The 24551-nt window shown below is 60.9% G+C and overlaps 1 protein-coding gene across 14 annotated transcripts in view; it reads left to right on the top strand.

The window, feature by feature from the left end:
• TNS1 (tensin 1) overlaps window positions 1-24551 on the top strand; it is a 118055-nt gene that overhangs the window by 66602 nt on the left and 26902 nt on the right. For 6 of the 14 annotated variants that reach the window (XM_061370203.1, XM_061370214.1, XM_061370205.1 and 3 more), the window contains 14 exons: window positions 9276-9314; window positions 11434-11475; window positions 14244-14293; window positions 14614-14785; window positions 15146-15196; window positions 15709-15831; window positions 16081-16145; window positions 16266-16349; window positions 16474-16586; window positions 17173-17233; window positions 18435-18510; window positions 18647-18776; window positions 19119-19184; window positions 19693-19854. In XM_061370203.1, coding sequence (XP_061226187.1) covers window positions 9276-9314; window positions 11434-11475; window positions 14244-14293; window positions 14614-14785; window positions 15146-15196; window positions 15709-15831; window positions 16081-16145; window positions 16266-16349; window positions 16474-16586; window positions 17173-17233; window positions 18435-18510; window positions 18647-18776; window positions 19119-19184; window positions 19693-19854 — 1234 coding nt within the window. Of the gene's footprint in view, window positions 1-1084; window positions 1725-7490; window positions 7912-9275; window positions 9315-11433; window positions 11476-12449; window positions 12598-14243; window positions 14294-14613; window positions 14786-15145; window positions 15197-15708; window positions 15832-16080; window positions 16146-16265; window positions 16350-16473; window positions 16587-17172; window positions 17234-18434; window positions 18511-18646; window positions 18777-19118; window positions 19185-19692; window positions 19855-21234; window positions 21548-24551 lie in introns of those variants that run through there. The other 8 variants (XM_061370207.1, XM_061370206.1, XM_061370212.1 and 5 more) reach the window with 8 other exon arrangements.

Here is a 24551-nt window from a genome sequence, read left to right as displayed (position 1 = left end):
CTTGGGTGCTAGGGAGGACAGTGCGGCAGGTGCTTCCTTGGGAGGGGATGAAGAGGTGCCACTCAGGGATGTCGGGGCTCTGGTGCCTCATCCTCGGCAGCAGGACAGGTCTGCTGGTGCCTCTCGGTGCTCCTGTCCCATGGCACTATCCGGCTGCTCAGGAAACAGGCATGGAGGGGTTGGGCAGGATCGGCTGGAGTGGGATTGCACTCACAAAGGTGATGCATTTACAGGAGTCTTGAAGGAGGGCAGAGGGAGAGCCGCCCACCGCCGTCCCCTCCCCGGTGACTCCTGGGGGTTGGTGAGGCAGGAGGGGTCCCAGAGGTGCTGCTCCGCGGGGATAGAGCCAGCCCCAGCCCTTTGGCTGAGCCCACACTGCGAGGACGGAAACGCAAACAGGAACGGGGAGGCGTTGGGCGAGAAAATGTCAACAGCTCTGGGCCGGGTGCCTGGCTCGCTGCCTCCCTGGCCGGCTCGCTGCTCCATGGGCCGCTGCCGGCGGCCCCCCCTGCCCCGCACTGCAGGGGGCTTCCCCCTGCGCTCCCGGGTCTCCCAGCACTGAGCACTGGGCTGCTCCAGGGGTTGCCGGGGAGAGCAGAGCTCTGGCCATGGGCACACAGAGCCCCAGAGGAGGAGGAAGGGAGATGGGAGGAAGGCAAGGGGGATGCTGGGCACACCCTGGGTTTGGGACAGGCAGGTGGGGACTGGTGTGGCTCCACGTGCTGAGGGACAGCCATGGCTTTTACAGCATTTTGGCCTTGCTTTTTACTTGGGGGGTGGGATGGTAAAACATCCTGCAAGGTGCCAGGCACCCAAGGACCATTAATTGGGAACCTTGTCCTGCGTGTGGAAGGGGGGACCAAGTTGTGCCAGGGGGTGCCAGGCAGATAAAAGCCCCAAGAAGGGCCCCATAGCCCTGTCCCTGCTATCCTCCAGCCAAGGGCACTGGGACACTGGTGGCGTCACATGGGGCGATAAGGCCCTGACCCCGCTGCACCCCATCGCTCGCTGTGGCCCCTCAGCACGGAGTGCAAGGCACTCTGCAAGGGGACGCAGTGGAGGTGTTGGGGGGGTATTGTTTTTTTTTTGGGGGGGGGGGGTGTCTGCTCACTTTCTGGTACCCCTCACCCAGGGCCAGCTGCCTGATAAGGGCTCCTGGTTGCCTTTAAGGGCGTTTTTAGGGGAGGCGAGGGGAGCGGAGCGGGGCTGGACTTGGAGCGCGCTGTGCAGCTGGGAAGAGAGGGAAAAGGAGAAGAAAGAGGGAGAAGGAGCGAGAGGAGAAAGGGGAGGGGTGGAAAAAGCCGCCCAGGACCCCCTTCCTACCCAGAGCGGGAGCCGGCGCCCCCGAACTCCCCAGTCCCCGGCTGCCCCGGGGGTGCGGAGGGGAGCGGGGGCCGGCGGGCCCCCCTGCGCTCCACCATCGCCGGGGTCCTGCTTGAGGGGAGCGAAACCTTTCGGCTCTCCCCCTCCTTCCCTCCCCTCCCTCCTCCCTCCGTCCTTCCTTCCTTCCTTCTCCAGGCTTGGCCCGGGGAGGGAGGGGGGCTCTGCCTGCAGTCTGCCTTCACGCCTGCCCGCCCGCCCGGGCGACGCCGGGCTCCCGCCTGCCCCCCCCGGCCCTCCCGGCCGCCCCCCGCGCCCCCCGGGCCAGGTGAGGCAGCGCTGCCGTCCCTTTCGGATGTAGGCAGGCGAGACCCCGGATGGATTTCGGGAGCGTCATGAACCAGGTACGGGTGGGCAGCGAGGGCAGGGGGGTCCCCAGCGCCCCCGGGGGCGTGTGTGTGCTGCGCGGGGTGGCATCTCTTCAGGGGGCGGGGGATACGCATGACGCCCAAGCGGTGATGGGGTGGTGCGTGTTGGGGGGTGCTGCCCCCCCCCGCGTGTTGGGGGGGTCCCAGTTGTCGCTCCCCAGAGGGAGTCTCGGGGTGCGGGGGGCCTTGGAGCGGGCAGTGCGGTGCTCGCAGAGAGGAGGATCTGGGGAGGGGGCTCAGTTTGCTGCCGGTTGGGAGCTGTGAGCAGCTCGGGGGGGGGGGGGCGTGCTCCCCGTGCCCCCCTCCCCACCGGTGACCCTGGGGATGCCCCGGAGGGGGGACACAGGCGCTGGGGTTGGCGTCCCCTCCCGAGTGCGCAGGGACCTGTCCCCGGGGAGCCAGGGCTGCGCGGGAAAGCGGGGAACTCCCCCTGCGCCCCGCTCCCGCCCCGCGGCCGGGCGGGTTCCTGTCACCCTGCGGTGGGCGACACGGGAGGGGCATCCCGGGGCAGGGACACCCATGGCAGCCCATGGGTTAACCCCCGCTCCCCGGTCCCTCCGCGGGACCGTCAATGGTTAAACCCGGGTTAATGAGTGGCGAGGAGCCCGGCAGCCCCGGCGGGTGCACCCCACACCGTCCCGAGCAGGGACCCCCGGCCCCTCGGCGCCGCCGGGCCCGCAGAGGGTTAAATCCGGCAGGGCATGTCGCGGCGCAGATGTTTTTGGGCTGTGCTCCTGGGAGAGGAAACGGCTGAGCGAGGCATCAGCCCTCCTAGTTTTAAGGGGAAAACAAGAGAAAACAGAGAAGTGCTCCGTTCTGGGGCGCCTGGTCCCGCTCGGCGTCAGAAGCAGCCCCTGGAGCAGGTCCGCTGACCCCGTGGGGTGTTGTGGGGCAGCTGGACAGGGACAGGGTGTTGACAGTGACTTCATAACCCCCTTGGTCCTCATGGAGGGTGCTGGGGGGGCATCTGCTGCGTGACCAGTGCTGGGGGGGAGCCCAAGCAGGCACCCCTTGTCCCTACAGCGTGGTGGCACTGGGAGGGCTGCGTGTGTTCTGCCGGGAGTCTGAAGCCATCCCTGGGGGTGGCACCCCTCGGGAAAGCGGGTCATGGGAAAACGAGCCCAAGCTGCGCCGTATCTAATGAAGCCTCTGTCAGCGATCCTGCTGCCCCCTGTTCCAGGAAGGGCAGGACTCCTGTTGCTCTGCGGGCCTGCTGTCCCCTTCCAGGGTACGTGCTGTGCTTGGGGCTGTGCTCCCGTCTCCCTTCCTTTTTGGCGTCTTGAGCCAAGGGGTCCATTTGCACTCTGCCTTACTTAGGGGATGAGAGAGCTGTGCCTGCCTTGGGCCATTCTCCTGCTTGCTTTGCTGCTGTCCTGTGCGTGGCCTTGTGCAGCCCATCTGTTGGGCATCTTGTCGCAATGCTGGCAGTCCTGGATCAGCACTGGAGCTGCCCTGCTGGGTGTTGGGGTGCAGAGAGAAGGGCAGCCCTATGGTTCGGCCCCTGGTTGAGTGGGAGCAGCTCCATCTCTTCTTCACCCTCCTGATGCCATAGATGGGGGACCCCAGTTATGGGAGTGCTGCTCACTCTGCTATCTGGCTCTGTCCCATGGGATGGAGACACGGCACTGACCTTGGTCTCCATCTGCTTGGGGCTTTGCCCCATGAGAGAAGCCCAGGGGCTTGGTGCTGGGAGGCACAGACCACCTGGGGCAGTCAGGGCTTATTTTGGCACCATGACCATCATTAGAGGTGGGTTGCAGCCCCACAAGTACTGGCGGGTCGCCCTCGTGCCATGGGGCAGACCAGAGCCTGCAGTAGGGTCTTTATGCCTAGGAATTGGGCTTGCTGGTGCTCTACCAGCATCACAGAGGGAATCTGTAGGGCAGTGCCCCCACGGTGCTCACCACAGGGCACAAGCAGCCAGCCCATCTGTTCAGAGGCCAGTGTGCTGGCCAGTTTCATGTAAGTACCTATGCCCCAGCCAATTCTCTTGTCAGGATCCATTTGTTGACCAGTCCCATGTGAGAATCCATGCGCTGACCAGTCTTGTGCAGGAATCACTGCTCTGACCAATCCCATCTCAGAACCCACATATTGACCAATCCTGTGTGAGAATCTGTGTGTTGAGTAATCCTATCTAAGAATCCATGCATTGACCAATCTCAGGTGAGAATCCAGTTGCTGCCCAATCCCATTTAAGAATCCATGCATGGACCAATCCCATGTAAGAACCTGTGTATGGCCCAATCCTGGTGAAGCCCCCTGCAGCACAGTGTCTCAACTAATCCCAGTGTGACTCCTGGCCAATCCCTAGTGTGGGAATTGCTCCCTGGCCAATCATGGTGGCTGGCTTGATATTTGGAGGGGAGGTGTTGATAGGGGACAGAAAGCACCCCCGTGCGCAGGGGGATAGTGACCCCACACTCTCCCTTGGGGCAGGGTGGCTGGACGAAGGTGAGGGGTGTCCCCTCAGTGGGGTGTCCCCGCAGCAGTGTAGCAGCACCCATGGGTGGGTGCTGGCAGCGGAGCATGGCTGGGGGTGTGGGGCTGGTGTCAGGCAGGCACGCGCTGGCCCAAAGGGCTGGATCCAGACCTGCTGCCTGCAGATGTTGCCTTTTTAGGCACTGGAGCTCAGCACATCCCTGCCTATGGCCAGCCCTACGCTGAGGCAGTGCCTGCTGGCAGAGCAGGGTCAGGCCCTGTCGTGGGCATGCGGAGGCACTTCTGTTCCCCTCCTGACCCCCAAAACCTTCTTCATCCCCGCAGAACAGGCCCTGGGGTGCTACTTTCTCCTCCTTCCCCTAGCTGGCACTTGGCAACCCTGGAGCCGATTGCTCAAACCAGCCTGGAGCCGGGACCTGCCCTTATTTGGGTTTGGACCAGGGCTATTTTGGTGGTGTTGCCTCCATCACAACCCCTCAGAGCTTCCCTATGCATTGTCTTCCCTGTCCTGTTCTCCCCACGCCAGGCCTGCAGGAGGGGTCATCGCTCTCCTGGCCATGCTGTGGGTGCATTGGGGTGCCAGTGGTGGCCCCAGGGCCAATGCAGGGTGGAAGAGCTGGTGTCCCCATAGGTATCTCAATTCCAATCTGCAGGGCTGGGTGTACTGGGTGACCTCTCTCCTGGCCCTGCTGCCGCCTTCCTGGCGGGGGTGGGCCATGAGGCGGCTCCCTGAGGACATACCAGAGAGGGAACACAGAGGGGATGGAGTCCATCCCATCCTGGGGGACATCTCTGGCACCGTGTTGGTTCTTTGCTCTGTGGTAACCTCCCTGGGTACCACCAGCATCTCCTGGGTGATGCAGGGGCAGGGCAGCTCTGTGGGCTGTGCCCTGGCACGGGCACTGCCAGGCATCCCAGCATAGAGGGGATGGCATGGTGACAGTCCTGGTCCAGCTGTGGGGCGGAACAGGGATGCTCGGAGGGAAGCCTGGGAGCAGTGAGACCTCTATGCCCCAGCGTCAGCCCAGCCTGACTCACCCAGAGCCGCCGGCCAAGCCGCTCCCCTGCCTTTTGGCACAGCTGGCCCCCCCTCCTGAAGGGGGGAACCCCCAGAGCAGCAGAGCCCTGAGTGCTGGTGGGGGCAGAGAGGGGTTGTGTGGTGCTGGGGTGCTGCCTCCTCCCCAGGACCCTTGTGTCAGGGCGGAGCTGAGGCGAGGGGGGAGCGGGTGCGGATGGAAACATGCCGTCCTCCCGCTGGGGACTTGTTGCATAAACAGGAGATTTGCCAGAGCTCCAAGAAATGTGAGGGCAGGAGCAGGCAGCATGTGGTGTGGGCTGGGGGACCTCACCCCCAGGCAGGGCAGTGGGCTGGCTGCAGGGGCACTCTGAGCCTAGACCCTATAGATCCTTATGGCTGGTGGGGGAAGGATGCTGCAGCTGATCCCAGCAGGAGTGGGGAAACAGGGGTGCTGGAGAGGGGAAGACCTTCCCTGACACCTCAATTGGTGGCTCCAGCCCATCCCCTTGCAATGCCTTCTGCATGCGGTGTCAGAGCAGATGTCTTGCTCTGCCCCACACTATGTCTAAGAGGGGGGTTTGCAGTGCTTGGGGACTGCTGTGGGGCTGGTGAGCAGGAGAAGGGCTCTGTGCTGGCTGGGGGCCCTGGGCACCCCACCCCAACCTTCCTTGAGGCAGGCTCTGAGGGTGAGCAGAGAGCCATGGGGTGCATGGGGAGGAGTTGCACAGCCCAGCTGGGTTGTGGGTGGCACAGAGCTTAGGTGGTCTTCCTAGGGAAGCAGTCCACCATGGGGTGACGTGTGATGAGCTGGCATCGGTGCTACCCTAGTGTGGTCCCATGGGGTGCCAGTTTGGTCACTGAGTCACTATGCTCTTTGGCAAAAGTGTTTCCAGCCCACAGGGTGGTTTGGACAGGGGATACCTTTCCGGGGGGGGTGGAAGGAGTAAGGTGCCTTTTCCCCCTCTTTTGGGGTCCAGATCTCTTCTGCACAGTGGGGCCAGGAGGGCTGTGCCTGTCTGATGCTGGCTCGCTGTGGAGTAGACCAGGATGTTAAGGGAAACCCCTTTTCATAGCAAGTCTCCTGTCCCAACCACACCATCCAGGCTGGCTTGCTGGTGTCTTAGTGCCTGGCCATGGGAAGTGGCTCTGGCATGCTGGGGTCTGCTCGAGGGCTGGGGTGGGTGTTGCTGCGTCTGCTCCCGGCATCGCAAGGGTCAGCACTGGCCCGGATATCGAATGGCTCGGGAATGTTTATCGGAGCTCCTGGGGAAGGGAAAAACAAAAACCACCACCCAAAGGAAGGGATATGCGTCAGAGATGGGCCTGCATCGCACACCGGCAGCCGGGCGGGCCGGGCTGTGGGCTCCGGGCCAGCTGGTGACCGGCTCAGGCAGCCGGGCTGGGGGGATCCCTGTGCTCCCCCAGCCCACCCTGTACCCAGTGCTGCACTGACCCAGCCTGCTCCCGAAGCACAGGGCCCCTCCGTGGAGGTTTGTCTGCCACCAGCCCTGCTGACATTGCGTGGAGATGCGCTGGCTGGAGCAGGACCTGACAATGCCCCTGGGCTCCTCCACGGTTACAGGGGCTGTTTTGCTAAGGGAGGAGGAGAAGGGAGAGGAAGGATCTGGGAGGGAGATGCGAGCATTGGTTGCAGTGTGGAGAAGGCTCTGGGGTGTCTTATAGCCAGGTACGTGGTGGATGTCTGCATTCCTCCGGCTTCACTCAATGCTTGTGGGCTGGTGCTGAAGGCCCGGCAGGGATCTGGGGTGCAGAGGTGGGTCCCCAACCTGCAGCAGGTAGTTTGGTGAAGGAGGGCTCCCTTGGGCTGCTCTGCCCTGGGGCCACGTGTCCAGGAGCTGTCAGGTACCAGCTAGCCTGGCTTCTACTTCTGGGTTTGGACGTCTCGAGGGCACTGAGTTGTTCTAGGTACAGTATACGGTGACAGCTGGTTACGAGTGAAGCAAGCCTGTTGCTTCCCTCCAGGGGGAGGCTGCAGGGTGTTCCCAACCCTCTATGAGACATCATGAGGCTTTGAGGCCTCATTCACCGGGAAACTGATTCTGCTGCTTGGCAAAACGCAGGTCTCAAGGCAGCGGCTGGTGGGATGTGGCTGCTGGAAGGGATGGGGCTGCGACCTGGGGGGCCGTGGGGGGCCGTGGGGTGGGCGGCAGCCGTGCTGCGCCTCGTTCCTCACATTCCTGGGCAGGGCTGCTGGGCGGCGGGGTCGCGGCAGCGGGAGCCGGGCGGCAGGAATGCAAACACCGGTGGGGGGGGAGAAGAAAGGCCGCTGTGTCTGCCATGGCAAGGCGAAGCCTAGGCCAGGGGTGTGCAGGTCTCCCAGCCTTTCCCACCCGTCACTGCCCTGTGGGGCACCGGGGTGCCTGGGGATGGAGGTGGCAGTGGTCCTCTGGCTCACTCCGATCCTGTGTGCAGCGATGCTCTCACAAGTCCTGTGAAGCAGGAGGGATGCTCCTGCCCCTCTGGCTCAGGAGCTTGAGTTCCTCAGGGAGGGGTCTGTTGCATGAGGCTGGGTCTTCCCTCTTGTCCTTGAACGTGGGGCATGTTTGAGTCAAACATGAGAGAGGGATGGAAGCTGAAAACAGCGTTACATTCCTGCAGTCCTTGTAAAGCTGCCTTTCTGGGATGAGAGCAATGGCATAGAGCTGGGTTGGTGTCTCCTATGGATGGGAGGAGCAGTGTACGGTGAGTACAAGCCCATGTTAGACATCTGAGGATCCCCTTAGGGCAGGGATATACAACCATGGGCACCCCAGTTTTCTCCTTTCTCCACCCGAAGAAGCATTTGCAGCCTGCAAACCTCCTGATGCCAATAGCATAGGAAGCATAGGAGGGATGGGCATGGATCCTACTGGGACCAGCGTGTCCCATGATGGGGGAGCAGTGTATCTCCCCCCATCACCAGCCTCTGGAGCTGGGCATGGGTGGGGGCCGGGGGCCCTTGGTTTTGCATCCCCGGGGGAAGAGCCCGCGGTGCATAGGACACGGTACGGGATACGGGATACAGCACAGCCCTTGCCGGCCCCGTCCACAGCAGCTCACTGCCGGAGAACATTCCAGGGAGGCTGGCGCGGGGCCAGCGCCTCGGGGCAGGGAAAGGGGCCTTTTATGGAAGCGTTTCTGCATTAGAATAAAATCATAATAATAATGTGCAGGGGAAGGGAGCGGGAGGAGGAGGAACAACAATCCCTGAAGAAAACAGGGAGGCGGGATGGGAACAGGCTGGCGGCCGCGGATGGGGCAGGCACTAGGCATCACCCAGTGGGGGTTGGGATGGGGTGGGATCGGAGTGTTCTAACTGGGGTCTCTGGGGCAAATCCTGCTGTTTATGGTTGAGGGAGGTGTGGGGGGTCCCTGTGCTGCCATGGTGGTGTTCGGCAGATCGGCTGCATCCTGGGATGGGGCAGGGGATGGCTGGCTGGGGGTCAGCGCTCCGGGGAGCGCATGGAGATGCTCAGAGGGGACGAAGCGTCCCCAGTCACCCCCTGCCGCTACCGCCGGCATCCCCGGAGCAGCGCGGTGCTGGAGCGGCTGTTCCCGCTTCCCGCGGCACCGATAGGCACGGCGCTGCCGCTGCCGCTCCCACCCTGGCGTGCCAGAGCTTCCCGGCCGGCCGGGGTGCACGCAAAACCCAAGGTTAATTGTCAGTAATTGCCGCTGGTAATTAAGGTAACAATAGCCGGGCTGTTCAGCTGGCGGCTGCAGGAGCACTCACGAGGCTGGGCTGGGGTTTGTTCCAGGAGCTGCTCTTGGCATCAGGCAGCCATGCTGTGCTGTACCGTGCCGTGCCCACCCGGGGCTGGGGCTGCCCGAGCATAAATGGCACCAATCCCATGGCCCCGAGCCCACTCCTTATTGCCAGGGAGCCCAGCCTTGACCTGGGGATGCTGCCTGTGCTCCTGCCATGGGCCACTGGCACCCCTGTCACCCCCTTGGGAGGGCATGCACTGAGTTTGCTCAGGGAATGGGGGGATGCTGCAGCCTGGTCCCTTCCCACACACCGTGCTGGTTGCAGGGACTAACCCTGGCCCTCTTCTGTTTGCTTGCAGGCTGTGACCCCCTGCTCTGCCGCTGTCAACTATGAGCTGGTAAGTGACCCCCTGCTGTGAGCTGTGGGTGGCAGGTAGGGTTCTGGGGATGCAGGGTGGTACAATACTCTATTCTGCACTGGGTGTGGGGCTTTCTCTGCCTAGGGGCTTCAGGGCGTGAGTCTGCTGCCCCAAAACCACAGGGGTCCTGTGCTGGGGGTAATGGCACCCCCCTGTTTGGTGCTGTTCCTACCAGCTTTGCTGGCTGCAGGGCATCCCCTGTCTGAGCAGCATCAACTGGGGCAGCCCAGCCACCACAGGACCTCTGGAGCGGAGTTGTACCTCAGGGAAGAGGGGCTCCCTGGTTCCTCTGGGTTCCCTGGTCACTGAGGGCCTCCTCTCCCTGGCCTGAGCTGAGGCTGTTCCTTGCACACACAGAGATGGCTCTACCAGATGTCCCTTTGAATCAGGGCGCCCAAGGTCGCACGTTTGCAGCCCTTGCTATTGTCACCCTCTTACTTTGTCCCTCTTGGGGACCTTTACAGAGCAGCCGGAGCCAGGTCCATGAGCAGCACTTCCCACCCTGTCCTCTATGGACACTGGGAAAACAGCTGTGTGCCCAATCTCCATTCACCCCATCCTGGGAGGACAGGCAGTGGGGTGTTGGGCAGACAGAGCTGTGGTCCTTCGCCATGCTTTGCCACGCATCCTTCTCCGGGCAGGGCACTGGGATGGCAGTGGGAGCAGAGGTTTGGGAAGTGTGGCATGGCAGTGCCCAGCGGGCAGCATCCTGCTGGCTGAGCAGCGCTCCCATCCCCATCCTGCCCGTGCTGTGGCGGCGGGCAGAGCGGGCACGTGGCGGCAGGGAGGCTGGCGTTGCCCGGGGCCCATGCGGCTGCCCTTCCTTCTCGCTCCGGATGTGTGCCAAGGCTTGCTGGGGCAGGCGCCGGAGAGAGGAGGCCCTGGCAGGGTTTTGGCTCTGAGATTGGCAGCCTGCTAGTGCTGGGGTGGCCATGGCCCCTGCGGAACCCTGGGCTGGGCACCCCATAGCTGGCAGGGGTCTCACCTGAAAAGTGGGTTTTGGGGATGCCCCCTTGAGAGCTCATGGGAGCAGTGCGTCAGTCCAAGTGAGCGAGGGGATAGGGTGCGAGCAGAGCGTGGTGCTCCCCCCCCCCCCCCCCGACCCTGCAGTGGTTATCTGTCCCGGGTTTAATCTCTGCCTGCACCCCCCACCCCTGCCAGCCTCCTCGGGCACTTATCACCAGCAAAAACATGTTGGCTCTGAGCTGGGACCGTTAATTGTGGCTTTGGGAGGAAATTAAAAGGGGTTTGCCCTGTCCCATGGCTGGAAATGGCAGCCCTGGCCTCGCTGCCAGGACCAGAGCAGCCTGGTCTCAGGGCTTTCCTCCCTCCCCCTCGTCCCAGGACCCCTATAAGCCACCCAACAGGGTCCCTTTGCTGCACCACCCTCAGGAGACACAGCCAGCTGTCCCCAGGCAGAAGTATCTGTCCCCTGCTGTCTATATTTGGGGTCTGGACACTCTTCCCTAACCCTGAGAAGTTAATTCCTGTCCCCAGCCCCATTTCAAAGCTCTCTGTGGTAGTGTGTCACCAAATTTGCCCCTTTTTGACCATCTCAGATCCCTGCTCTACTCCCGCTGGAGTTCTTCAGTCCTGTGGGGTGAGGTTTATCTTGGGAGCTGGGCCTGCTGGTGGCCAGGGGCCAGGCTGGGTGTGGGGCCATGCCAGGCTCACCTGTTGTTTACCTCCTGGCTGCGGGGTCTGACCATGGGGGATCCAGATGGGAACCTGGAGGGGTGGGGGGCATCAGGTGCCTGTCATGGAGTGAGCACAGGGTTTGGCTGAGTGTTACCCGTCTGCATCAGCGGTCCAGCATGGGGGACAGCTTCCAGGAGGCAGGATTTCAGCATCCTTGTACCTGAGCATTGCCCTGTCTCCATGCTTGGGTTTCGAGGGATTCACGACCTTTAGGAAGAGCGGGCATGTTGGAAGGCAGGGAAGGAAATGGGACTGCAGTTCATTTCCTAGGAAGGGCCAGAAATAGCTCAGGAGGAACTTTTGACCCTGCCCCTTGCTCTGTGTGTGCATGTCTCTCAATCTCTCTCCTTCTCTCTCGCTTGCCTTTTCCTCACCCTCCCCTCCTCCTGCCTGCCTGCAGCCATCCGTGGGAGAGAGCATCAGGAAGCAGGTAGACACCCTGGTAAGTGCTACCAGCCATGGACACTGGACTGTCTTGAGACCTCCTGGGGGGTCCCTTTGTGCCTGTCCCATTGCCACAGGCACCCACTGCAGCCAAAACCCCTCAGCCTGGGATGCCCCCTAGTCCCCTAGCATCCCTGGGATGCCCCAGCCCTCCCTCACTGCCAGCCACAGTGATGATGCCCATGCCAAAGGTGCCCAGGGTCGGTGGCAGCGCCCAGTGGAGGGGGGCCTGGGGCTTTTGCTGCAAAGCTGGCTTTCCTGTCTTGGAGCTGAGGATATGTTATTTAATCAGTGGACATGAAATTGCTAAGGCGGTGTAGACAAACACAGTGCCAAAGTCAACGCAGGCAGCTTCCCCCTGCCCGCAGCCAGCTTTCTGGCCTCCCTGTGTGCTGGGGCTGGGACCTGAGAGATGGAGGCAGAGCAGTTCCCACGAGGAAGCGAGTGAAAGCGTTCCTCACCTGGGAGCCAGCTTTGCACCATCCGTTTGTTTGTCCATGGTATGTTTCCAGCACCTCTCTTAACTGGAGAAAGAAGATCCACAGCTAGAATAACCTAGTGGGACAGTCAGGATTCCCCTCTGCTGGCTTTGCACTCTTTTGGGGAAGCTTCCTGCTATTTCCTTAGCCTTTCTCGTGCCTTGCATCACAGAAGGGGCCTGTGGGTTTTGGGTGCTATGCAGAGTGTAGGGACATGCTGAGCCAGCCTGGGGCTGGGAAGCAGATGTTTGATTGGGCTGGCAGTGGGGTCTTCAACCCAGTGCGGCTGGGAGCAGCCTGTTGTGTTCTGGGCTGTACTGGGACATACTGGCTTGGCTGGTGTCTCGCTCCAGAGGAGACCTTTCCATGGTCTCCCGGTCCGGCGGCAGGCAGGAGTGTTCAGCAACGCGGGTGCTGGTTCCTATCAGCTGATAGCGGCTGACTCCTTGGGCAGCGGCTGGCGGCAGAGACGGCTGGCATTAGATTGGGGGGAGCGGGGCAGAGCCAGGGGGGCTCCTGCCAGGACGGGGTATGCTGGAGGGCTTTGGCCACAGGCACCTGCTCCCCCGGGCTGTGAGGGTGCCAGGAGCAGAGCCACCATGCCATGGAAATGGATTAGCAAGGGTCTCACTGCCGTTAAGGTATGGAGAGGGAGGGGTGCTCCTGCCTTGCTTACCCTTCTGTGCCTCAGTTTTCCCATGCAGGAGAGGGGGTGAGTCCCAGTTGCCCCGTGTCAGCTCTTCCATGAGGCAAGGCTTCAGCTGGGAGGGTGCTGCAGCTGGGTGGGGTGACAGGGGCTGATGGGGCTCCCCTGGCGAGTGCAGGGGGGGACCCCGGGTGTCTCTTGCTGTGAGGGTTTGGGGCAGAGCAGAGCCCCCGGTGGGGATCCCATCCTGGTCACCATTGGGTGACACAGGAATGAGCCCATGCTTGGCTTCAAGCTTGCTCCATGCACCCTGATCTGCCTTGAAAAATTTTACCTCTGTTTTTGCTGTGTTTTAACTCCTTTTTGATCTGTTTCATTTTTATATGTGTTTTGCTCTTTCTTTTTGCTGTATCTGTAAGTCCAGGAATGTGGCGGGGGGTGTTGTTTCTGGGGTGAGCAGGTTTGGGGCACCCTGAGGAGAACTTGGGGGTTGTTGCCACTGCTGCCTGAGCCCCCACGGGCACTTGGGCAGGGCTGCTGCCTCCTGCAGCGGCTTCGACTGAGAGGGGAGGTGGTTGTGCCCAGCAGAGCCTGAGTGCAGCTCCGCTCCACCGGGCAGCCTGACCTTGATGGGGGACGTGAGGCTGATGGAGGGTGACGGAGCTGCCCATGGGAACACCCCTGGGACTGTTCTGGTGGGTGAAGGCTGATGGGGAAGCCTCTCCCACCTCATCCCATTGCTTCCAGCATGCTGGTTGCCGAATACTGCAGCCCTGAGGAGGGTGGCAGCAGGTCCTGCAGCTCCAGAGCAAAAGTGACATATCGATAAGTGGCTGCAGGGTGCACCTCTTGTTTCTGGATCCTTCAGGGACTCGGAATGTGCTGCCTGCAGAGTTGAGTCTTTAAATGACTCCTGCTTATTAGCTGGAGATACTAAAACTAATGAGGTGTGAGTGTGTTTTTCCTTAGCGGTCTTTTTTGGAAGCCCTGCTTTGTTTTTCGGCTGAGGTCACGAAGTCACTGAGCAAACCGGCTGCAGATGAAGTTCTTGAGGCCAGAGAACATGCATAAATAGAAGTTTCCTGCTCTGAGAGCTCAAACATTTCCTCCCGGCGCTTGGCTCTGCAGAGCTGAGGCCAAAGCAAACCATGGTCCCTGGCTGGCTCCTCGCCATCGCTTGGGCAGCGGGACCTGCCACTGCTCCGAGCAGGGCCAGAGCCGCTCTGTCCTTCCAGGTGTGTGCTTGGAGACTGGTTGAGACTGGAGCGACTTGTGACGTGCCTGAGATTGTCCCCCTCACCCCCAGCATCCTCTTCAAAGGTCCGCTGGGACCCTGTAGCAAGGCACTGGCCCTGCAGTGCCTGTGGTGGCTGGTCCCAGCTGCGCTGGGGTTGTGAGAGCTGGGTTTTGCTCATGGCCATGGTGGGAGCATGATGTCACTGTCAGGGTGTTTGGTGCCACTGGGAAGCTTAGTGAGTGGTGTTTGGAGGCAGCAATGTTTTAGGGGTGTTAGAGTGTGCAGTGCAATGTCACTGGGGTGGGATGCTCCAGCAGCATCATCACACCCGCCTCTAGCAGGACCCCTGTGCTGGCTGTGGGTTGGGTCAGGGTAGTGGATCACCTTTCCTCTCTGGTTTTTAGGATGCCACGAAATCCCCCAGGAGTGGGCAGTCGCGCCGCAAAGCATCCAGGTAGGTGCCTCAGTTTCCCCTTCTTGTGATCTGAACCTCTCTCCTTCCCCCACCAACACTTTGCTTCTCCAGATTCGCTACAGATGGAGATGTTCTCTGTGGAGAAGACACAGGGGTTATGACCTGCCATCACCAATTCTGAGTCCCTAGGACACCCTAGGGGGGCTGAGAGCGGGGGAAAGGCTGCGGGCAGACCTGCCACTGCATCCCCACATGTCCCAGCCTGTCTTGCCTAACCCCCGGGGCGGTGCAGGGTGGGGAAGGGTCAGTGTGTCCCCTCCCCATGCTGTGTCCTGACAGCAGCCCCCTCCCGTGCCCAGGAGCATGAGCCTGACAGCGGCCATGGAGAGCAGCTGCGAGCTGGACCTGGTGTACATCACGGAGCGGATCATTGCCGTCTCCTACCCCAGCACGGCCGAGGAGCAGAGCTTCTGCAGCAACCTCCGTGAGGTGGCCCACATGCTGAAGTCCAAGCATGGGGACAACTATGTGGTGAGGGGCATGGCTGGAACCCTGCCAGGCTGGGGAAAGGGCTGGGGTGCTCAGGTCCTGGGGATAAGGGGCTGCAGGGTGTGGGTGCTGCATCCTTGCCTCCACCTGAGCTTCACAGTGGTGCGGGGGATCTTTGCACTAAGGCACATGGAAGCTTCATTGAAGCTTTCCAGTCCCTTTTGGCCCCTCTGTGGGTTTTTGGCCACCGAGTTGTCCTGTGCTGAGGCATTACTTGGGTTAATGTGTTTGGGGAAGCCTTTCATGGGTTGATTTGGGGAGGCTCTGGGGTGACAAAGAGGAACGAGGTGGCAGTGAGGGAGGAAGTGTGTTCCCTCACTCTGTCTTTCTTCTTTCCCAAAGCTCTTCAACCTCTCTGAGCGAAGAAATGATATCAGCAAACTTCACCCCAAGGTGGGTCAGAGCTATGGGAAGCAGAGTTGCTCAGAGCAGGGCTGTCTGTGGGACCAGCACCCTGCTGCATGCTGTTGGGGAGAGGAACTATCTATCCCACCCAGCTACTGGAGGAGCAGAGAGGGGAAGCTCAGAGGAAAGCACTGTGCCTTCCCAATGAGTTTCTGGAATCTCAACTTAGCCAACCCCATCCTTAGCCCAGACCTGGCTGTTGGGGCCTCTTGGAGATCTCTCTAAGGCATCCCCATCCCTGTCACCATGGGGCAGCTGAGTGACCCAGGGTGAGGGGGTGAGCTGAGATCTGGGACAGTGCTGGGCTCCCCAGGGCAGGGCTTTGGGCAGGGGGGGGCGGGGCTGGGGGAGAGGCTGGGAGGGGTACATCAGGTCAGCACCCTGGTGCCCATGCTGGGTATCTGCTCTGGGCTTCTGGGCTTTGTACACAGGCAGGCTCGGAGCTATGCAGGGGCGCAGAGTCCGGTGTGGATGTGACCCCTGTCTGTTCCCCCACCCAGGTGCTGGATTTTGGGTGGCCTGACCTGCACACCCCAGCGCTGGAGAAGATCTGCAGCATTTGCAAAGCCATGGACACATGGCTCAATGCGGTGCCACACAACGTGGTGGTGCTGCACAACAAGGTGGGCTGGACCCTGTCCTTGGGATGCACAGTAATGAGAGGCTGCAGGGACAGGGCTGAGCAGCCTCAGAGGCTGAGGGATGCGGGGGATGTGGTGGTTAGTGGCTTGGGGTGGGCAGGCGTCAGCATATTTGTGTGCATTGGTGTGTGTCTGTAAGGTTTGGGGTACTTGTGTAGGCTGATGCATGTGTATAGGGGTGCTTGCAGGCACCGCTGCCCCCGTGACACCCCTTCTGCTGTGTGCCCACAGGGGAACCGTGGCCGGCTGGGGGTGGTGGTGGCTGCCTACATGCACTACAGCAACATCTCAGCCAGGTGAGAGGGATGCACAGTCCCAGGGTGGCCCTGGGGCCCTCTATCAGCCTCCATCCCTGCGGTGCTGGGTGCTGGTGCTGATGTTCTCCTTCAACCTCATCTGCTCTTTCTCTCCCACAGTGCCAACCAGGCTCTGGACAGATTTGCCATGAAGCGCTTCTATGAGGACAAGATAGTGCCTGTGGGACAGCCGTCCCAGAAGAGGTGGGTCCTGGTGTGCATTTGGAGGCTGGGTTTTGCTCCCATGGCTGGGGTGGTTGGATGCAGGGGGACCAAGGTGGGTGCTCTGCTGTGGGTCCTGCCCCTGAGCTGCCTGTCCATCCTCCAGGTACATCCATTACTTCAGTGGGCTCCTCTCTGGCAGCATCAAGATGAACAACAAGCCCCTCTTCCTCCACCATGTCATCATGCATGGCATCCCCAACTTCGAGTCCAAAGGCGGTAGGTGTCCCCATGCCTCCCCCCAGCCCAGATCCCGTGCAGATACCATCACCCCACACTGCCTGCCTCTCCGTGGGGGTTATTTTCCACAATCTCCTTGGCAATTTTAATTTCCCATTCCCTCTCAGGGCCTGTTTGCTCCTATTAGCAGGGTGCTACCTTTTTCCCACAGAAATGCCCCCAGGGGGTGCCCAGCCTATGCTCGTCACTAACCTTTGCTGTGGGGTCACAAAGCTTTTAAAAGGTTTTCTGGGAGGACGGCACCAGATTGGGCCTGAGAATGGAAGTGGGATGATGGTCTCTGAGTGTGGGATCTCTTCTGAGTACCAGCACTTCCCCTCGGTCCTACAATACTCAAACCGGGGTATAGGGACTTTCCCCATTTCCCACCCTGTCCGAAGCATCCCTTTCTGCCCATCCCAGATGTTGCCCATGGCTGGTGCGGGTCAGCCGGGTTGGGGAGCGGCTGTTTGCCTTGGCTCCCTCCCTGTTTGGATTTCTCCCCCGTGACTAATCCCTGCCCGGGCCCCTCCACCCTGCCGGCTAACAGCAGCCTGCCTTCTCTCCCCGCCTTGATGTCTTCCAGGTTGTCGGCCCTTCCTGAAGATCTACCAGGCCATGCAGCCCGTCTACACCTCAGGGATCTAGTAACTATCTCCTCACCATGGGGCTTTTCCCTCCTCCCCAGCATGGGGGCTTGGCAAGCAGGGGAAGATGGAGAGGGTCAAGGCCAAGTCCCCAGCAGTCTGGTGCCCTGTTTAAGTCTATTTGGGGTCTAGGGAACTGAAAACAACCGAAAGGGTCTTCCATCTCCTTGGAGGCGGTAACTGGCTACAGGGGCCGTACTGAACCCTTCTGCCGGGAGGGCTGTAGTGACTCTGCGTATCAGCAGAGGGAGCCTGGGGCTGCGCAGAGCCTGAGGCTGGGTGTCCCCGAGGGATCGGGGACAGGGATGGGGACAGCTCCATGAGAGACAGAGGCGTTTCCCTGCTATGTGTCAAACAGCCGCTCCTCCTGCCTGGGTTAGTCCTAGAGCACCTCTTTCTTTTCCCTAGAAGAGTTTCCCCCTGCTTTAACCTTCCCATGGTTTACCCTGACACCATTTTTCAGTGCTGTTCCTGGGAGAAGGCAAAGCAGGAGCCAGTTTCTCCAGCTGCCCAGATGCTCTGCTGGGGCCACATCGCAGCCCCTGATACCTGGCTCCTGGCCCCCCTAACCTTGGGGGCGTTCCCATCTCCTCCCCTGAACCAGGGTCTCCCTTCCTTGCAGCCCAGCATCCCTGTTAGCTGAGATTTACTGCCATCCCAGCCTTGCCATTCGGCTTTTAATAGACTGTTTATGGGATGCCGGTAATAAGCTCCAGGTTTATCTTGCCTGTGAAATCCAACTCCTTTCTCCCCTCATTCCCTGCTGCTGATGCCACCGCCCAGAGGCAGTCCCTTGGTGCCCCTGGAATGGGAAGGCTTCTGGTAGGGAAACTGAAGCAGGGAGGAGAGCCTTCCCCGAGAGTCCTCTCTCCATGTCCTGTGTCCTGCTTGACCCGTGGAAGCCATGTGGATGGGTGGTATCCCAGCCTCAGCACTCGGATCCTGGTCAAACCCTCATACCTCATCCTTAACACCCTCATTGGGCTGTGCCTCAGTTTCCCCTTCCCGTCTTCCTTCCTCTGGGAATGGGTGACCCTTTGGGGTTGGGGATGGGACCCTCCTCTATCACTGAGACAGGCAGCTCTGTGCTTTGAGCCTTTCCTGGCTGGGTTTGGGTGGAAGGGGCTGGTTGAGGTGGTGCTGGGTGCCCTGGGGGGGCTCTGCACTGCAGCTCACATCCTTGGGCTGTCCCTCACTGCAGCAACGTGCAAGGAGACAGCCAGACGGGCATCTGCATCACCATCGAGCCTGGCTTGCTCCTCAAGGGTGACATCTTGGTAAGGAGCCTTGGGTCAGCCCCCCATGTGGGGAGCAGCTGGAGGACGGGTGGCCCTTGTTTCTTGGGATCCCCCGGTTCCTCCTTGCCCAGCCATGGGGCTCCTCATGATGGCTCATCCCCACTGCCTTCTGCAGCTGAAGTGTTACCACAAGAAGTTCCGCAGCCCGACCCGGGACGTGATTTTCCGCGTGCAGTTCCACACGTGCGCCGTGCACGACCTCGATGTCGTCTTTGGCAAGGAGGACCTGGACGAGGCCTTCAGAGGTAACCACCCCAGTACCTCTCCACTCCCTCCTCCCACCCCTTTGACACTGCTCCCATCGTGGGGACATGTGGGCATCTACCCTAAATCCACCTCTGGTGAAGCGGGGCACTCTCCATCCACATCTCCAGTGGGTGCTGCTCAGGGACTGGTGGCAATGTCACCCCCTTTATTGCTGATCCGGAGGGGCTGCCTTGGGGTTGATTTGGGGGCTGACATGTGCTGCCCCATGACGGGTTATCCACTACCTGCTACTGGCCTTAAGGCATATTTGGGGTGGCTGGCTGGGTGCCGTTGGAGGGATAGATAGAGATGGCCCCTTTGCTCTGCTCTTTCCTTCCCAGATGACCGTTTTCCGGAGTATGGAAAGGTGGAGTTTGTGTTCTCCTATGGCCCTGAGAAGATCCAAGGTATGGCTGGCTCACCATCAGAGGGGTTTGGAGCTGGATGCTGGCTCCTTTCCCCCTCCCCTGCTGCCTTCCTTGCAACCAACCCCTGCCCCATTTGGAGTCCATTTGTCACCAGAGTGAGATGAGAGGTGCAGGCAGTGACGCTGACCTAGAACCACCCACTGGTGCCCTATTGCCCTCTACTCTCTTCCCCAGGAGATTGGTCTCTACAGCATTTGCTGGCCCAGGAGAGAAAGAGGGTGTGCTTGGGAACAGAGGGCCTCTACCCAAAAAGGCACACTCGCTGCCTGTCTGTACGCCTGTCCCTAGGCAATCTCAAAAGCTCCAGCCAGCCTTGTACACCTTGTTTGTGGGTCTTCCTGTAAATCCCATTGTCGTCCATCTCTCTGTATGACTCTCCTGCCTTGCCCTATGGCTTCTGTGCTTTTTTCCTTGCTTCACCTTCTCTCCTTGTCCCACCTGTGATGGTTCCATCATCACCTCGGCTGACCATCCTGCCTCTTCCCAGGCATGGAGCACCTGGAGAACGGGCCCAGTGTTTCCGTGGACTACAACACGTCTGACCCACTCATCCGGTGGGACTCCTACGAGAACTTCAACATCCAGCGCGAGGAGAGCACGGAGGGCACCTGGGCTGAGCCACCCCTGCCTGGCAAGCACCTGGAGAAAGGTCAGGGCTCACGGGCGGTTGGTGACCAAAGTGTGCCCACGGGAATCCCCCTGTCCCAGGGCAGGGGATGCTGGTGGGCAGCAGAGCTGGGGCAGGCGGCCACTGCTGGGAGGAGCATGGCCATGAGATGGGAGAGGAGGATCTCTTGGACTTTCCCTCCTGCTGTGGTGCCAGGGAGCTCAGGCTTGTTTGTTTCAGCACTTTTGCTCTCAAAGCCCTGTTTGCACAGAGCAGGCTTCAGCCTCAGTTGATGCCCCAGAGCTTTAGAAACCCAAATCCTAAGTCTGTCAGGAGTGGGACCTAATGGGGGGCCCGTTAGGTCTCCAAGCTCCTTCCTCATGGCACAAGCATGGCGGGATGTAGCTATACCTCAGTTTCCACTGTGTTAGATGAGGAGGTCTCAGTGGCCCTGGAGGGTCTGCACCATTGCCCAGAGCTGGTAAAAGCTCCTTGAGCACCCACTGGGATGCAGCGAGGCCACCCTTGCCTGCATTCAGGAGCAGGCAGTACTTGCATGTGGTGGGTGGTGGGCCCCTGCCCTGGCAGTGAGTCCACCTGTGGCCAAGCAGATGCCTGAGGTTTTCTGGCCTGGTCCGGATAGGCTCCCCTGGAGTGGGGACAGCTGTGGGCCCCCGTTGTCCCTGAAGGTCACCAGCTGCTCCAAGTGGGAGCTGTAGGCGGCTGGACTTGCTGGGGACATGGGGCTGGCAAGGGCGCCTCTGCCCATCGTGGGGACGTGGGGCTGGCTGTGTGGAGCAGGCACGGGCAGTTCCTTGGCACAGGGCAGTAAACAGGCAACTCGTGACACGCGGGCTCAGCTATGCAGCGGGGAGCTGTGGAGCTGTGGGTCTGGCCCCGAGGGGAAGGGTTGTGTGTCCCCACCATGAGCTCACACTGCAGCTCTGCCCCTGCCCTCAGCCTTGGTGCATGTGGTTCCCTTCTCATCCCCAGGGCAGAGCTGCTGCACTCCCAGCCCTTCACGGGGCTGCAGAGGAACCCCAGGGCTCCTCTCCATTCCCTCGCTGGGACCTCAGGAAGTGTTTGAGCTGCAGAGGTCCCTCTATGTGCCAATACCCACAGGGAGGGTAGCAATGGGGAATGAGGGCACCTTGGAGTTGCAAACACTGCCCCTGTTTGGGAATGAGCCAGGTCTGCTGGAGGGTGAAGCTGCAGGCAGGAGGCTGCCCCTGACCTGTGCCAGCACAGGCAGCAGTGAGACAACGCATCTCTAGGGGGTCACCGCAGCCGCCCCATGGGGCACCTCAAGCAGTGGTGAGGAGAGCAACCGTGGGCTTGCAGGGGTCTGCCATCGTCCTCCCTCTGTTTCAGCACTTGTCCTCTTCTCTGGGCTGGCACAGGGACGCGGTGCCCGGCTGCACGAGGGGGTCCCTGTTTATGGTTGTTCTCACCTTATTTGGTCAGGGAATTGCACGCCACATTCTTTGGCACCACCAGGCGCGAGCGAGCAGCGGCCGGGAGCAGAGGGGGGGTGAGGCTGGCACCGGGATCCGCGCCGGGGTGGAATCAGCCGCTGCTGCTCGTCCCTGCCACTGCCTGTCCCCGGCGCTCGGTGAAGGCTTCCCGCAGACCGGTGCCGCACCCCGGGCCGAAGGGATCGGGATCGTCATCGCCTGCCAAACGGTGGGTCCTCCCAGGGCCGCGTCTCTGCCGGACACAGCCGCTCTCAGAGGAGGTGGATGCCCTTGCTCTGGCAGCTTGTTCTTAACGTAGGGCACCCGTATGGGCTGAGGGGTGCCTGGCAGAGTGGGATGACACGAAGGAACCCTGAAGCTGGAGAGATGTTTGGGGTGGTGCCTATCCTGGTGTTCCCCTTGCCTCCGCTGTGCTTATCTATGGGAGCTTGGAGAAGGGGAAGCTGAGTTGTAGCAGGGTCGCTGGCTGACCAAGCTTGCCCAGGGCAGGGGGCTTGAGAGCGGGATCTGAACCCCCACATCTCACCCTCTGGCTGAGGGGACTCAGCTAGGTTCAGCAGGCAGGGGCTGCTCTGCAACCCCCCCGCTATGGCACAAGCTGCCCTCCTCAGCGAGCTCACCCTCCTGCGTGACCCAGGCAGGGTCCCTGCTGCTGGCTGTGCTTGGGCTGCCCTGTGGTCCTTAGTGACTGTGGTGTGTGCTGGGATATCCCCACCGCACTGCCCATCATCCATCTCCATGCAGCACAGGGGAGGCAGGTGGCTCTGCCAACCTTCCCTCTTCTTCCTCCTTCTTCTCCACCTCCTCCTTGAAGGGGCTTTGGGGTTGGTACTTGGTTCCTGCTGCCAAAGCATAGGCATTGGTTGGCTCAGAGTGTGCTCGTACGCTGAAGGGTGCTCATGGGGCGTTTCTTCCTTTGGCTGTCTTTGGGGTACAGGCGTCCTTTATTGCGGGTGGATGGTGCGGGATGCTTTGCCAGCACCAAGGTAGCTCTCCCTGGGGGCTAGGCTGGCTCCAGGAAGGCAGGAGGAGACCTGTGGCTGGATGTGGCACTTCTGGGTTTGTGACTGGTTGGAGGATCACCGCAGAGAAAGTTTTGGGGTCCTGCAGTGGCAAGTGTGCAAGTCTGGATAGGGATCATCTATGGCCTGGTTTGAATTTGTTGGGAAAACCTATGCTGATGGAGAGCGGGATGTTGGAGCTGGCACAGAGCTGGTGGAGGGGTTGTCCCCAGGGTCTGTATGTGTGACTGTGGTGGGGGGACACCAGGACACCATACTGGGCTGGTTGAGACAATGTGAAAGGGCTGAGTGTGTGTCCCCAGCCCAGCAGCTCCCTGTAATAATGAGTGGCCTTTGGACCCACCCTGGCTGCTCCTGCTGTACCCAGCATACCCCCATTCACCTCTGTACCATCCCGATCCCTACCACAGGCTATCCCTGCCCGCCCTCCATTTTTACTGGGGTGGAAGGGGGGTGACCATGGTCTGGCCAAATCCAACATCTGCAGGAGACTTGCTAAATCCCCATCCGAGTCATGGTCCTGGCGGGGCTCCGCTGCAGCTCAGGTCTGGGCTGGCGGGGTGGGGAGTGGGATGAGCATCCCACCCCTCCGGGGATGGGAGCTCAGCAGAGCCTGAACCCCGTGTGCAAAGGCCAGGGGTCCCCAATTCTGAGCTGGATGCCGATCCTGCACCGTTACTTGCAGCAGCAAGTCCCGAGGTGGGGTCGCTGTCATCCACCGGTCCCCCAGCAGGGTGGGTCCCCCACCGGGTACATTTCCACAGTGGAGTCAAATCCTGCCCCACTTCTCTGGGGCTGAGGCTGTGCAGGAGGGCGAGCCGGGTTGTGCAGAGGCGGGAGGCAAACGGGCCAGGCTGGAGCTGTTAAATCCATCGCAGGAGCTGCCGGCGGGCTGCCGCTCTCCCCCCGCGGCTGGATCCGTCCCCTGGCCGGGCTCGGTGGGGAGGGGAGCCCTGGCTCTGCGCTTTCCTTCGCCAGCTGACTAAAGCTGAAGGAATCCGCTTCCCCCTCCCCATCCCGCCCCTCTCCGCCGCTCTCTGCTCCGGCCGCGGAAAGGTAAGGGCTTGGCGGGGAGGGCATTCAGGGGGACAGCAGGGACCAGCTGGGCTGGATGGGGATCCACAGGGAGTGTCTCTCCCTTGCTTCTGGTTAGTCCCCATGGGAGAAAAGCTGGAGCCTCCGCGGGCTTGGCTGGACATTTCGGCTGGAGCACGGCTGTTCCCACTGTGGCAGCAGAAGGGCTGTCCTCTGACCTGGTATTTGGGGTGGTGATGTGGGGCAGAGGTGTGATGGGGTTTGGTCCCGCTGGGACTGGGAACCAGGCAGGGCTGGGATTCAGGGAGAGAGGGACGGGCTGGTGGAAGCTCAGCCCCTTCTTCTTCCCCTTTAAACCATTCTTGAAGTCATACGTGCAGGAGAGTGTGTGCATGGCGCTGGTGCTGTCCCAGTGGGGACAGCGGGGAGCTCTCGACCTGCCTTCCCATTGCACAACCAGGGCAGAACCTAAAAAGGCAGAGAAGCAAGCAAACCTCTGAGGTTTTGGGAGGACGCTGACTTGGTGTGTGCTGCTCTCTGGGAGCAAATGGGGCTGTGAGTCAGGGGCCGGGTGGAAACAGTGCTCTCATCCCCTGCTGTCATCCATGGGGGTGTGGGAAACATGATTTGGGGGATTAGAGTGGAGGGAGCCTCACGGTTTGCTGAGTGTGTTGGATCAATCGAGGAGCGAAAGCATGAGCATGGGTTCAAGCAGGAGCCCGAACACGGGGTAGGCTGACTGTTGCCTGGACCAGCAAATGGTCAGCACCATTCCAGCATGGATTTTGCCTGGGATGGAGCAGTATGGTTGCAGGTGGCTCCTGGATGGATGGGATCTGTGCTGTGCTTCCTGCCACGGGACAAGGTGGCACATGCCATCCTAAAACCAGTGACGGTGTGTCCACCTTGTGCTGTGCCACTGGTGGGGCAGGGAAAGGGAGTTGTGAATGTGGGTTGGGTCTGGCACTGGTGGGGTCAGTGACTTGAACACAGAAGGCACTCCTGTGGAATTTATTTAAGATAGAGAAACTTAAGTCTCCAGCAACACGTCTGGATCTGCAGACCTGGCTGGGTTACAGCATCACTTGTGGCCTGAAAGGACATCCCCACTATGTGAATGTATCGCTGCATTCTGGGGACAAGTGTGATGTGTGCACACAAGAGCCAGGCAGGGCTGGGGTCTCAGACTGGGGGGGCTGTCAATCGG

This window comes from Neopsephotus bourkii, unplaced genomic scaffold, assembly GCF_033783945.1.
Source record: "Neopsephotus bourkii isolate Nb327-2 ecotype Australia unplaced genomic scaffold, CSIRO-AGI_Nbou_v1 NB_1526, whole genome shotgun sequence".
Taxonomy (NCBI): domain Eukaryota; kingdom Metazoa; phylum Chordata; class Aves; order Psittaciformes; family Psittacidae; genus Neopsephotus; species Neopsephotus bourkii.
Note: the sequence above shows the minus strand (reverse complement) of the source record. Positions and strands in the feature narration are given on the sequence as shown.